Source organism: Physeter macrocephalus, chromosome 14 (assembly GCF_002837175.3).
Source record: "Physeter macrocephalus isolate SW-GA chromosome 14, ASM283717v5, whole genome shotgun sequence".
In the NCBI taxonomy this organism is placed as follows: Eukaryota; Metazoa; Chordata; class Mammalia; order Artiodactyla; family Physeteridae; genus Physeter; species Physeter macrocephalus.
This window is the reverse complement of record NC_041227.1, coordinates 101,952,192-101,967,275: the sequence shown is the minus strand read 5'-3', so window position 1 is coordinate 101,967,275 and position 15,084 is coordinate 101,952,192. Positions and strand designations below refer to the sequence as shown.

The following is a 15,084-nucleotide window of genomic DNA, read 5'->3' as shown; positions in this document are numbered from 1 at the left end:
GGACCGGGGCACGAACCCGTGTCCCCTGCATCGGCAGGCGGACTCTCAACCACTGCGCCACCAGGGAAGCCCTGGGATCTTTTTTATAAGAGTACTAATCCCATTTGTGAAAGTTCCTCCCTCATGACCTAATCACCTTTAAAGACCCCACTTCCTAATACCTTCATCTTTGGGGATTAGGATTTCAAAAAATGATTTTGGAGGACCACCAACATTTAGATCATAGCAGTGATTTTTAAAAAATTTTGTTTTTTAATCTTAATAAGATTATTTCTGAAAATAGATAAGGTAAAATTCTGAGGAAATAAACCATCTTATAAAAATTAGTTTTTGTTCTCTAGAGAATTTGGAGTAGTTTCTTGGTGCTTGCCTGTATTGTAATAATTGGTCCATATTGCATAGAACTCTGCATAAAACAAGTAGGTAAAGCAGTTCAGTTTAAATCATAATAATCTCTACTATTGGCTTTTGTCTTTTTTAATTTATTTCGGCTCTTATGTTTATTAACTTCTGCTTTCTTTGCATTTTCTGTTTAATTTTCTAGCTTCTTAAAAAGAATGCTTAATTCCGTTAGTTTAAAATTTTTTTAATAAATACATTTCAAGTTATAAGCATATTTCTAAGTATTACCTTTACTGCATCCCACATGTTTTGAATTATGGGTGGTTTTTTTTATCATTCATATCTAAAGATATCATTCATATCTAAAGATATCATTCATATCTAAAGAAATTCATATCATGAATTCTATTGTGTTTTCCTCTCTAAACCATATGTTCTTGGGAATTCCCTGGCGGTCCAGTGGTTAGGACTTTGTGCTTCCACTGCATGGGGCACGGGTTTGATCCCTTGTTAAGGAACTAAGATCCTGCATGCTGTGTGGTGCAGCCAAAAAAATAAAATGAATTGTAAACCATATGTTCTTTTTTGTTGTTATTTATTTTCTTTTTCTTCCAGCTTTATTGAAATATAATTGACATATAACACATATGCTTTTTAAGAATACAATCTTTAGTGTCAGGCTTGTATGTTTGTTTTTTCCCACTAACTTTATATTATTGACTTTTAATCTAAAATTGCATTGTTGTTAGAATATGTGGTTAATCTGATAAGGATTCTTGGAAATTTGTTGAAAGTCCTTTCGTAATCTAGCACGTTTATTTTTGTAAATGTTCCATTTGTGCCTTTATATTTTCTACTTGTTGGCTACCTGAGTCTCTGTTTATATATTTACTCAATTCAGTTTATTAATGATGATCAAATTTTCAAACAGCATAGCTGCCTATGGACTAGGTAAAATGATCTTAAAGAATCTTCATTTAAAGTATCTTTAGTTAAAGATATTAAGAACTTCACCTTAGATTTAGAGATAACTTAAAATTTATGAATTTTGACAAAATAATTTTTTCCTGCTTTTGAAATCCCTAAGATAGCAATGATAGAAGTAGTAGCAGTAGCAGCAGTAATGTTAGTAGTAATAGTAATGGTAACAGCAGCCACAACAGCTAACATCTATGGAGCTCTTACTGTGTGCCAGACATCATTCAAAGCTTTCTATATCGGTTAATGAATGTACCCAATAACAACTCTATGACATAATTGTTTTCCTCATTTTATGGAGTCAAACACAGAAAGGTTAATACTCTTGCCATTGTAGTCACATTGTCTTTCAACAAATAAATGTAAGTTCAGTTGGACACACAAAAAAACTTTTTTTTTCTTTCCCCTTTCCAGTTATTAGAAAAGTTAAAAGAACGTTGGCTCTCCACTGGTGTATGGCATAATCTGGAGCTGGTGAAGACAGTCATTGTAGAACCACAGAGAGGAGAAAAAACTGATTTTGATGAATTACTGCAGATGTACTATGATGCGATCAAGTACAAAGGAGAAAAAGGTAATTGGAAATTATTCGATGGTCAGTGAAAAAAACATTTTTCCCATAAAGTGAAAAGTTGGTGCTGTTAGAATGTTATATGTGTTATCTTTTTTAAATGAATTGCACTTGAGAAAAATTATATTTTATAATCCTGAGTGAAAAGAAAATAGGTTAAAGAAATTCTTTTATTTGGAGTTGTTCTCCTATGAATATTTTCACTTGAAGATGCCAATTCAGTTTTATGAAATGGCATGCGTTCAGGTATTATCCCATAGACTTCCTTACGCTAACTAAAATGTTTTGTTAAAGAAGGTAGGTAGAGTATGCATTAATATCTTCCTTACTAGCCAAATGAGCCCTATATTTTTATGTAAAAAATACACTTTGTGCTTATATTTTATTACATAAGGTAAACTTGAGTTTTCAAAACATAACTGAAGGCTAAATTTCAAAGTTAGAGAATGCCCATAAAAAGTTTGACAAGAAGGGCTAATAGGTGCAACATCATAAAGATGTTATAACACAATTGTCAATATCCTTGTATGGTAAGATTATACACAGAGTATTCTGTGTATGTGTGTTTTAAATACTTTTCAATATAATATTGATTCAATATGATATATAGTATATATTAGAGTTATTTAAATCATTCTGATAACTTTACATTCTGGTGGTAAAGGTAGTGATTTCAATTTCAGTATTTTAAAGTTAAAACAGTTGGTTCACAGTTGCTCAGTTCACATGCAAGTTACTACTCTGACATGGTTTTTCTGTATAGTTTAACTGGGAGATACACAGTTTATAAATTGGTTCTACCTAAATGTAATTTTGTTTCTTTCATTTATTTGAAGACATTGAATTTTAAAAACTTTACAATAGTTTTTAATTTTGATTCTTTAAAATTTGGTATTATAATTACTTAATAATCCGATCTTTTCAAAACGACAAGAATAAGAATTTCTGGAAATTTGAGTGTGCTTATAAAAATGTTGATATTCTGTTGCTTAAGATGGCGCCCTCCTGGTGGCAGTTTGTCGTGGTAAAGTGAGTGAGGGTCTGGATTTCTCAGATGACAACGCCCGTGCTGTCATAACAATAGGAATTCCTTTTCCAAATGTGAAAGATCTACAGGTAGGCCAGCAAAGCCTTAACAAGTTTTATTTATCACAGAAGTTGTTGATTTTGTGTAAGTTTAATTAGACATTTTTCTTCTATCCTCAGGCATTTTATTTTATTTTTTAAAAATTTTATTTATTTATTTTTGGCTGCATTGGGTCTTGGTTGCTGCACACAGGCTTTTCTGTAGTTGTGGCGAGCGGGGGCTACTCTTCATTGTGATGGCTTCTCTTGTTGCAGAGCACGGGCTCTAAGCGCACAGGCTCTAGAGTACGGGCTCAGTAGTTGTGGCACACAGGCTTAGTTGCTCTGTGGCATGTGAGATCTTCCCGGACCAGGGCTCAAAGCCATATCCCCTGCACTGGCAGGCGGATTCTCAACCACTGCGCCACCAGGGAAGCCCCAGACATATTATTTTAATGCTGTAGTGACTCAGAATGAGTGAGAAAGGTTTAGGAGATACGGGTTTATTTTATTTTTAACTTACCCTGTCTTCTGCTTAATAAGAGTGATTTTCAAAGTGTGGTCCTGGGTCGGGAGCATGACTATTATCTGGGAACTTAATAGAAATATATATTTCCAGGCTCCATCCAGACCTACTGAATCAGAAGCTTTGGAGGTAGAGCCCAGCAATTTGTGTTTTATCAAACTCTTAGCCACAGACTGACAGGGAGCCCCCGGGGAATTCTAGGGCCCTTTCTCTATCTATCACCATTCTCTCCAATGCCATGCCTTGCCCTGCAGATCTTAGTGATTTTCGCTGTTTCAAGTTCTGATATTTTCCACTTCAGCTCGGCAGAAACACCATACTCTGCTTGTACTTCAGTGTTCTGTGCTACTGTTGGAAAATTATACCTAGGAAGAGAGCTGAGAGTTCACCTAATGGATTTTAGGAGATTAGCTTATCTCTGAGATTACAGTTTTAGGCTGCCTGGTGTCTACTCCCTAAAAGCAGTTGCTTTATCTGTTTTGTCCAGTTTTACAGTTACTTACAGTGGGAGGGATATTCCTAAACCAGGTATTCTACGTTGGTCAGAAACAGGAGTTTTGCTTCATTATCGCTAATTGTTTGCTAAACATACTTGAAAAATTATTTGTAGTAATAATTTGAAGCCTAAGGTGATGTTATCTTTATCGGGGAGGATTTTCTTTTACTTCCTACAGGAATTTGAAGTTGCTAGCAACCTGAGACCAAGACTTGAGGTTTTCTGGCCACTGAGCTGACTCCATTGAGTATAATCCATATCCCTCCCAGGATACAACCTGTTAGGATCTCCTACTAAAACAAGAATTCTTTCCCTAGGCAGTTATGTTCTTTACTGATAATATGTTACTAGACACTGTGAATTTTATAGTATTAACAGAAATAATATTTCTCTAGTTAGCTTCTACTCTTCCCTAACCTCTGGACCTTGGCAAAATTTCTGAAAGTCCTCAGGAGGTATTTAATCCTTTCAGCCTACAGTAACTTCGGTGGCTTCTACTGCCTTTATCCAGCCACCAGTGCTACCACTGAGAGTGCTGAGGACCATTCCCAGGGCTCCTATTCTAAAGCGGCTAATGCTGCCTCTGACTACTACTACTGATGAAACAGTAGACATCCTCTCAAGAAAACTGTTGTGTTCACCATCAGTAGTGTTAGTGCTCATTCCACTGAAGCTGAGTTCTGCTGATTGCACTGCTGTCGGCAGTGGTACTGTCTTTTTTTGATGTCTTATCATTTTACCTTGGACCTATATTACTGTACTAATGCTGCTTTGTTTAAGTGGAGAGAATCTCTTTCCCACACTTTCTACCACGCATTCTTCCCACGTCTTAAATATAAATTTTTCCCCCTAAAACTAGCTCTTTCAACTTGTGCTTGTATCTTCTTTCATTCCTGGACCTATGTATGAGTCCTTGAGAGCTGGAAAAGGAGCTTTATGGCTAATAACTAGGTTGTACTAAATATTACACTCACAAAGTAACAAGCCCTGAAAGAATTCACATCAAACTCTTAATAGTGATTATGTATGAGAAGAGAAAGGAATGATATTGGGGGTAATTATCAAAAGGGACTTTAGCTTTTCCTATAATAGCTGTTTTACTAAAAAACAAGCTTAAAGAAAATATGGGGAGAACACAGGTGTTTATTATGTTATTCTTTGAAAAATCCTTAAAATTAAATAAAGTGTTACTTGTGAAGAAAAAAAAAATTACATTTACCTTCTGTTTTCTCTACTGTCATTCCCAACAGCTGTGATTCTGGGTGTTGTTATTGCACCAATCTTGGATTTCTTAATGCTTTCTTTCCTCAGGATAAGTTCTTCCCAGGCAATATCTCAGTCTGTCGTTTAAAAAAAAAGATACCAGTGACCTGCTCTGACATTCCTCAGTAATAGTCCTTCTTGTCATAGTTGTGCTTATTTGAATTCCAATGGCTCTAGTTGTATAAAATAACAAAATAACAGAAGCTTCAATGAGGTCTGCATAGGGAGGAGAGGAGGGTGATTCTAAAGGAGTTTCCCTAGTGGTTCCTAAAAGGGACAAGTAGGGTGGACCTAAGAGTAGTCTGAGCTGCAGGATCAAGGGACAGACAGATAAAGAGGAAAAGTCATTATTGGAAACACTTGGAAGTGTATTTCTTTTTGCATATGTCTGGATCACTTCTTCCTGTCTAACAAACAATTCTAAAACTCAGTGGCTTAAAATACCAGTCATTTACTGTGGGTCAGCATCTATGAGGGTGGGGTGGGCAACAGATGATTTCAGCTGGGCTCAGTCACCCTGCTATGGTTTGACCAACATAGGTTGTACTCAACTGGATCAGCTCTGCTGATGGATCTCATCCTTTGTGGACCAACAGACCAGCCAAAACATGTTAGTGCAATGGCAGAGGTACAAGAGAGCAGGCTTGACTGTGTAAGCACTTTTCAAATACCTGCTTATGTCACATCTACTAACATATTGCCCAAAGCATGTCACATGCCCAAGCCCAAAGTCAACAGCAGTGGCGGGGCTGGGGGGAGGGGGTATTTTCCACCACACATGGCAAAGGGCTTAGAATAAGGACTCCAAAAAAGAGTCCTGGGCTTTTTTTTAAATAACTAAAGGATATTTATAAAGCATTCATTCAAAAGACTGATGTTTATAAGCTTTAAGAGTATAGATATGTAATTTTTATAATAATTAAGGACTTTTAGCTTCTGGAAATGACCAGAATATAATAGTACCTGAAATATCTGAGTATCTGAAATAACTCAGAGCACCATTATGGATTTCTTAAAATTTATAAATGATCAAACAAGTTATTGAAAATAATAGTACATTTCTATAAGATATAAAAGAAATAAAAAGTTTGAAATTTTAGTAAGCCCACTTCATTTTTTGTTGTTGTTGCCTGTGTTTCTGGTGTTATATTTAGGAAAACATTTCCAAATCATGGTCATGCAGATTTGCCCCTAATGTTTTTTGTCAAAGAGTTTCATAGTTTTTGCTCTTAAATTTAAATATTTGATCCATTTTGAGTAAAGTTTTGTATATGTTGTAAAATGAATCTAACTTCCTTATATCTAAAATGAGTCTCTTGTATACATCATATAGTTGGATCATGTTTTTTTTTAATTAATTAATTTATTTTTGGCTGCGTTGGGTGTTCGATGCTGCTTGTGGGCTTTCTCTAGTTGAATCGAGCAGGGGCTACTCTACGGTGCGCGGGCATCTCATTGTGGTGGCTTATCTTGCTGTGGAGCACGGGCTCTAGGTGTGCGGGCTTCAGTAGTTGTGGCTCGCAGGCTCAGTAGTTGTGACTCGTGGGCTCTAGAGCGCAGGCTCAGTAGGTGTGGCACATGGGCTTAGTTGCTCCACGGCATGTAGGATCTTCCCAGACCAGGGCTTGAACCCATGTCCCCTGCATTGGCAGGCGGATTCGTAACCACCGAGCCACCAGGGAAGTCCTTTCTGTTGGAGAGTTTAATCCATTTATGTTTAAAGTAATTACTGATAAGGAAGGGCTTGTTTTACCATTTAACTATTTGTTTTCTGCATGTCTTATGTGCTTTTTGTTCCTCAGTTCATTCATTATTGCCTTTTTTGTGTTTAGCTGTTTTTGGCTATGTACTATGTTGATTCCCTTCTTTCCTTTTGTGTATATTTTTTAGTTATTTTCTTAGTGTTACCTTGGGGATTAGTGTTACCTTGGGGTTAATCTCTGTCTCTCCCTTTTTATATTGTTATTGTCATAGATTACATCTTTATACATTGTGTGCCATTAACATAATTTACGATTATCATTTTATGCATTTGCCTTTTAAATCACATGAAAAAAAAGTTACAAACCAAAAGTATGATAATATTGGCTTTTATATTTACCTACATAGTTATTTTTACCAGTGTTTTTTATTACTTCCTAAAGCACATACTTACACTGCCTTCATTATATTATATATTAGTGTTTATAAATATGTTTTATAATCTGTTAGATTACTTCAAGGATTAGGACAATTTCTTAAATATCTTTGTCTCTACAATTAAATATTGCCCTGGAATATAGTGAGTATTCAATAAATTGATTTAATTAATGATTAAACATGTTTATTATTTAATATGTTTATATTTAAAGTCTTAAATATATATACTTATATATTTAAATATAACTATTAAATATATACTAAATATTAAAGTAAAATTAACTAAAATAAAACTAAAAGTTCAATATATTTAATATGTTATCAAAATAGTATTTGGTTTTGTTTTTTTTTTTTTTTTTTTTGCGTTACGTGGGCCTCTCACTGTTGTGGCCTCTCCTGTTGCGGAGCACAGGCCATTAACATAATTTACGATTATCATTTTATGCATTTGCCTTTTAAATCACATGAAAAAAAAGTTACAAACCAAAAGTATGATAATATTGGCTTTTATATTTACCTACATAGTTATTTTTACCAGTGTTTTTTATTACTTCCTAAAGCACATACTTACACTGCCTTCATTATATTATATATTAGTGTTTATAAATATGTTTTATAATCTGTTAGATTACTTCAAGGATTAGGACAATTTCTTAAATATCTTTGTCTCTACAATTAAATATTGCCCTGGAATATAGTGAGTATTCAATAAATTGATTTAATTAATGATTAAACATGTTTATTATTTAATATGTTTATATTTAAAGTCTTAAATATATATACTTATATATTTAAATATAACTATTAAATATATACTAAATATTAAAGTAAAATTAACTAAAATAAAACTAAAAGTTCAATATATTTAATATAAGTTATCAAAATAGTATTATCGGCAGGCGGACTCTCAACCACTGCGCCACCAGGGAAGCCCAGTATTTGGTTTTGTTGTTTGTTTTACTTAACATTGTTATTAAAAAACAGCAACCCTCCATTCCTGGACTCTTTAATAAGGCATCATAATGATAGTAATCATTATTTGATGATAATGACTAGGACAGTAGTAAACATTAATATGACTTATAATAAGGCAGTACAGTATGTTGTTACAATCATAAATCATTAAAGGAGTTATGAAGGGAATACTCAATTCCAATAGCATTTTACACCCTAGTACATAGTAGAACATAATAATGGAGAGAGTATATTAATTATACTGGCTGTCACTGTTTATATTAGTGTTCTATTGTTGTGTTACAAATTACCACAAACATAGTGGCTTAAAACAGCACACATTTCTTATGTCACAGTTTCCATGGGTAGGAGCCTGGGTGTGGCTTAGCTGGGTCCTTTGCTCACGTTTCTGCAAAACTGCAGTCAGTGTTGTTGGCTGGGCTGCTTTCTCATCTGGCTCTTGGGGTCTTCTTCCTAGTTCATTTAGGATGTTGGCAGAGTTCAGTTCCTTATAGTTGTAGGACTGATCTAGCCAGTGGCTGCTCTCATCTCCTGCAGGCTACTCAGAGTTCCTTGTTATGTGGCCTTCTCACAGGCCCTCTCACAGCATGGCAGGTTATTTATTCAAGGCCAACAGGATACTATCTAGCTCCAGTCTCCTAAGATGGAGCCATACAACAACATAATAACAGGAGTAACTTCCTCACGCCTTTGCCTTATAACATGATCTAATCAAGGGAGTGACTACCCTATCACCCTTGCCATATTCTGTTGGCTAGAAGCAAGTCACAGGTTCTGCTCACACTCAAGGTGAGAGGATTATACAAGACTTGACTCTCTGGGAGTCACCTCAGGGTGTGTCTGCCATATTCTGGTTTTCTATAAAATGAATTGATAGCTAAATGATTTCCATAAATGGTTCTTCCAAACCTAAAACAATACTTCAAATTACTGGACCATCAATTAGGACTTTACAGTTTTCTTTTACATTAGTACTCAGTCTATCATGCAAAATAAGTGGAAATTATTTATAAATGAGAACCTGAAATATTCTATCTTATGAAAACAAAACAATCTATTTCTGTCTTGTTTTCTCTATTGTTTTATTTGAATTCATATTTTAAAGAGTTAAGGTCAGTGTCCAAGTTAGAAAAGTGATTTGAGAGGGACAAAGAGGGCAATGATCTAAATTTTATGATACTAAAATTTTTTCTTAAATTTGAGACAGATTATGGAAGTAAAAATTAAAATACAGTTTAAAATACTAACTTAAGACTCTTGTAGTCTCAACTGCAGAGTTGGGCTTTTAGAGAAGCAGGAAAATGTATGTTAGAGCCAAAAATATGACTTCTTTGGCTGTGACTAGGATTTCCTCTTCCCACCTTGGGGACTAGAAAGTAGAGGTAGGAAAATTTCATTTTGGAGCCAAGTGTGACTTGTTTAGTTCAAGTCATAATTTATTGCACATACCTCAGGGACCTGAAAATAAAGAAACCCACTGTGAAATGTTGATAATGGGCCACTCTGAAGGACAAGCATTAAGCTAACTTTCCTGGTGAGGATTTTTTTCACTTCCACCTTTTCCAGATGCTTCTGATCATTCTATAAGGACATACTTAATCGTGTAATAGCTAAAAAGAAAACTTTCTGTGCACTAAAGCAAAGTATTTGAGGGGCGGGAGAGTGAACCAAGGCCTTTATATGATTAGATGTTGGTGGAAAAATATAACTAAAAGAAAAGAAAAGTTGTTTTCTTTTAATGCAATTAAGCCACAGTATAACAACACTGCCCTTTTAGTGGATATCTAAAACAAATCCTTTGGCCAATTAGTATGATATAAAAACTTATAACAGCCTTCAACTTTATAATTCAGGCATCCACATCTCAAGTTGGTGGCATGGGCATAATTTGTGAGACGTTGCAAGGTACGATATTTAGAGTTTAAAATTCCATTTTATTTGTATTCTTTAGCACAGTTTAGTAGTTAGTATATAAAAATATTCTCCCTTCATGGGTATTGTGCCTTTTCCTCTGAAGAAAAATGCATAAAACATGGCATGTGCCTAAAAATTTTTATGCTTTAAAAATGTTCCAGTTGGTATCTTAGATTTCTGTAACAGGTTTAATAAAATTTGATGGTAATATTCTATATCAGAAGAGCTCTTACAATTATTAAAATAACTAAGATAGTAAATTTTATGTTTGTGTATTGTTTTGCTATAGTAATATAGTATGTTGAGTCACCAAAATAGATTTCATTTGGAAACTATTTAAAATTCCAATAGTGATCTGATTAGTTATCTCAGTATTGGCATATGATAATCATTATGAATTCCTTTTTTCATTTGGGAAACTTCTTTTAGCTCTGACGATACTGGACCATTTAAGTATATTATTTTTTAATCAATTTTGAAAAATTAATGATTGAAAGATACTGGCATCTATTTTAATTTTGTTAAGTTAGTTATTGACTTTATAACAAACACACATAAATTTATAAGCTACCATGCATTCTTGGTGTTTTATAAACCTCAGAAAAGGGCTGTTATCCCTTGCTTGCCCCAGAGGATAACAGCATTAATAAAATTGAGTGCACATTTAACCAGTGCTTTCATGTCAAAATATTATCAGATGATGGCAGTATTAGAATGCTTGAATCTGACATTTCTTTTTAAGTAGACTGATGTTGTTCCTTCATTATTCTTATTGCCTTGGCAGCAATATGAATATTCCTGAGTAGATGAATGAAGGCGGGAATAAGAATAAGGGATTATATAGTATATCAAGACAAACTTGATTTCAGAAACAAAAACCCTTCCTAATAATTTTGAGTAGATTCATATTTTCCTTTTGAATCACTTTTATCATTGTGTTAATGATCTTGAGTGTTTTAGTATTCATTTATTAATTGAGTAACAAACTTTCACTAAGAGCCTGATTTGTACTAAGTACAGTTAAGTGCAGAAATAAACAAGATGCTACTTCTAATGATGTCTATAATTTAGTAAAGTATTTGAACGTGTAACAGGATGTTTTGGTTGGATAGGGTCTGGGTGTTCCAATACTTAGGGAAAGTGAAGTTGAGCAACACCTTTCACCTCCCATCCAGATATCCATTTACTTTGAGCGATTTGCCTAAAATAGGTGGAAATTCAAATCTCAGAGAAATGAGGTTTGAATCTTGTCTACGTTGAGATTCAAACATACAAACATTTGATCAAGTGGAATGACCTCATCAAAGGCCAGATTATAAAACTATTCAAGTTATTAAGACTATTCAGAATAGTGAAACAACCATTTTTTGAATATCTGGCTAGAGTACCAAGTACTTTATAGACTGGTGACACGGTGGTACATTCACAGATTATAGCCCCTTGTCTCATGGAGCTTATACTCTTGTGAGGAATGTTGAAATTAAAGTAATAAAGAAGCAATTAATTGCAGTTGTGATGAAGACTGTAAGAAAAAAGTCACAGGAACTATGAGAATGTATAACAGGATCCTGACCTAGTCTTTAGGGGTAAACAAAGACTTCCTGAGGAAGTGATATTTCAGCTGACACAGGAAAGAAGGCTAGGAGTTATGTAGGTGAGCAGAATAGATAAGAGTATTCTCAGCAGATAGAACAGCATATGCTAAGGCCCTAAGGTGTGAAAGATGATAGCTATTCCCAGGAACTGAGAGAAGCTGAGGAAGAGAGTGAGTTGGGGAGAATGGCATGTGAATAGAGGCTGGGAGACTTATTAAGGAGCCAAATCATTTAGGGCCCTGTGTGCCATTTTAAGGATTTGAGACTTTATTCTAAGCTGTGGGAAACCAGATCCAGTAATAGAGCCTGAGGTCAGAATGTAGTGGGGTTCCGGTTATAGTGTAGCATCTGATACAGAAACCCACCTGGATCTAGCCCTGATAATAATATGTGGTTACCCAAGGGAAATGGCTGGGTATATAAACTTAAAGGGCTGTAATACTAAACTCTAACATTTAGGAGTCCAGTAACTTGCTGTTGGAATTGTTAGAAACATTTAGGCCAAATCACAGATATGGAAGAAAAACCTCGTCACCTCTGAATGTCTGGAATAAGTTTATCCTCATTATTTAAACCTTTTTTTCCTCCTCAGAAAACTTTTTTTTCCAGCTTTTTTTTTTTAAGATAGTTTGGCCAGAAGTATTATTAAAGCAGGTTCTAAGTATATCTTGAAATTCAAAAATTAAAATCTAGTTTAAATCTAAATATTCCATCTACATTGACAACTTATAATTTGCCTTTGACGGAGAAAAATGAGATAACCAAACTCTTTGTTCCCATCCCTCCTGCAAAACAAACAAACAAATATAAAGGTACAAAATAAATGGATGAATTGCTGAGGTATTTTTAAATTTAAAAAAAAATTTCCCATATTTCTTAAAGGAATCTTTTGGGTTTGGGGGAGGAAACATTTAAAATTTTCATCAAGTCTGATTGATAGCCTTTTCTTTCCAACACTCATATCACTGTATTTCCTTAGGAAAAAAGCCACACCTGAATATAGCTACAGGTTAAACCTTTGGATAATTAATAAAGCAAATAAAACTTTTGTTTGTTTTTTGAAAAATTCTGAAGTTATTTTCCTGTGTTTATCTCTTTTTTTGGTGAGAACAAGAAATTTTTAAGCTTTATATTTTACTTTTGCTCTCATAGTAGGTTGAAGGTTTTAAAAGTGAATTTATCACCCTGGGGACTTGTAAGGTTGACTGACACTTCACTTATTCTGTTGGCACAGAGCATAATCAGTAGCACTACCTCAAGGGAAACAGTGGAATTGTTTTTTTACCTCTCTGAAAATAATTTTAATTTTTTTCTTCAGAGCAGAATTTTAGTTATAGTAGATTTTAATCAATTTACTTAGATTCTCTTAAAGCCTACAGGGTGCAGATATATAGATGGGCTTCAGGTGAGTGTGTCACTTGTTTTTTTCCAATTATAAAGCCTTAAGCTCAAAGATAATATAAACTGTAGTAGACATCAGTGTTCAGTGTTTACAGCATCAGTCTTTCCTGTTTTTCACTGAGATTAAGGTTTGATACCTTGGGAATGAGTTCAATTTATGCTTTCTACCTTTGGGACAGATAATCCTGGTGTGCCAAGGAATACAGTAAGCTACATAATAAGTCATAGTGTAATTTCCTATCACATCAAAATGACCAGATTTGTTCTTTAAAATTACTTAATAGCAGGGTTTCTCTAGCTTGGCAGTAGTGACATTTTGGGCAGGATAATTTTTTGTTGTGAGTGATGTCCTGTGCATTGTAGGATGTTTAGCTGCATCTCTGGACTTACCTGTGGATGCCAGTAGCAAGTGTTTCTCCCTCACCCATCGTGACAAACAAAAATGTCATGTCTTCAGATAGTGCCAATATCTTCTGGTAGGCAAAATCACTCTCAGTTGAACACCATTGTTTTATATAGTGAAACATACAAGTGTATGTCATGAATTAAAATGAACAATCTACATTTATTTTTTAGTTATTTTTTATCAAGTTGAAAAAATCCAATAAAACTTTTACTAAGAGCCTGATTTATACTAAAAACATTAGATGGTTTCTTATATTAACAATCTCTTGGCTTCTACCCTTTTCCCAGCCCCTGCTTCTAAGAAGCAGTGACTTTCACTTTTATCTATTTCATCTGGTATTTACATCCATATAATCAATTTTAGACATTAACTATTTACTTCCTACGTGAGATAGGATTTTAGCTCACTTACTCCGCCTTTCCCTTCTTACATCCTCCCAATATCGTTAAATCACAATTTTTTATTAAATCCATAGTCAATATTCACATTATCATGACTATGAAAATATTGTTCACTGTAGTCAAATGATTTCCTTCCTTCCTCTAACTTTATTTTTTCTTCTAAAAATATCTTTAGGGACTTCTCCGGTGGCACAATGGTTAAGACTCTGCGCTCCCAATGCAGGGGGCCTGGGTTCAATCCCTGGTCAGGGAACTAGATCCCACATGCATGCCACAACTAAGAATTTGCATTGCCACAACTAAGGAGCCAGTGAGCCACAACTAAGGAGCCCACCTGCCACAACTAAGACCCAGAACAACCAAATAAATAAATAAATATTTTAAATATATATATCTTTAAAGAGATCTTTAATAAATCTGCAACACCTCTCAATACAGTTTTCCTATGAGACCTGTCAGATAATAGGTCAGCTCTTTTCTCCCCCTGAAGACATCCCTTTTGGAGCCTTCTGATCTCCTGCTTCAGTCAAGACTTAAGTTGCTCTTTAAGCTCACTTAACTGCCAATATCCTGAGATTTCCCTTTGCTGTCATCCTAGGAATTTGATTTGCTTGTCCTCTGTGTTGGGTCCCAAGTTTCCTGGATCTCAGGCCTTGTTCCTGTTTCTTGTTTCTTATTTCATCTTCGTGGTACCTATCCTCCAGCAGTTTCCCTATGCATCAATTTCCTCAGCCTTTCTGGACTCCTGCTGGCCTAACTGGCTTATTTCCCATCAGTAGCTCTGTGGGTACTTCAGTTTGAACTTTCGCCTCTGCTTAGTCATTTAGTCTGCTTTTCACAGTCATATATTTGGGTTTAAGGTTACAGATGTCTTAGTTTAATTGAAGATAGAGACTATTTCTCTTTCTTATTTATCTTTAAATTTGGGATCGTGGTTTTTTTTTTTTTTTTTTTTTTTTTTTTCGGTACGCGGGGCTCTCACTGGTGTGGCCTCTCCCGTTTCGGGGGACAG

The 15,084-nt window shown here is 34.7% G+C and overlaps 1 protein-coding gene across 5 annotated transcripts in view; it reads left to right on the top strand.

Moving 5' to 3' along the window:
- BRIP1 (BRCA1 interacting DNA helicase 1) overlaps nt 1-15,084 on the top strand; it is a 207,940-nt gene that overhangs the window by 154,513 nt on the left and 38,343 nt on the right. For all 5 annotated transcript variants that reach the window (XM_055090075.1, XM_024127738.2, XM_024127737.2 and 2 more), the window contains 2 exons: nt 1,735-1,894; nt 2,886-3,007. In XM_055090075.1, the coding sequence (XP_054946050.1) occupies nt 1,735-1,894; nt 2,886-3,007 (282 nt within the window). The remainder of the gene's footprint in view (nt 1-1,734; nt 1,895-2,885; nt 3,008-15,084) is intronic.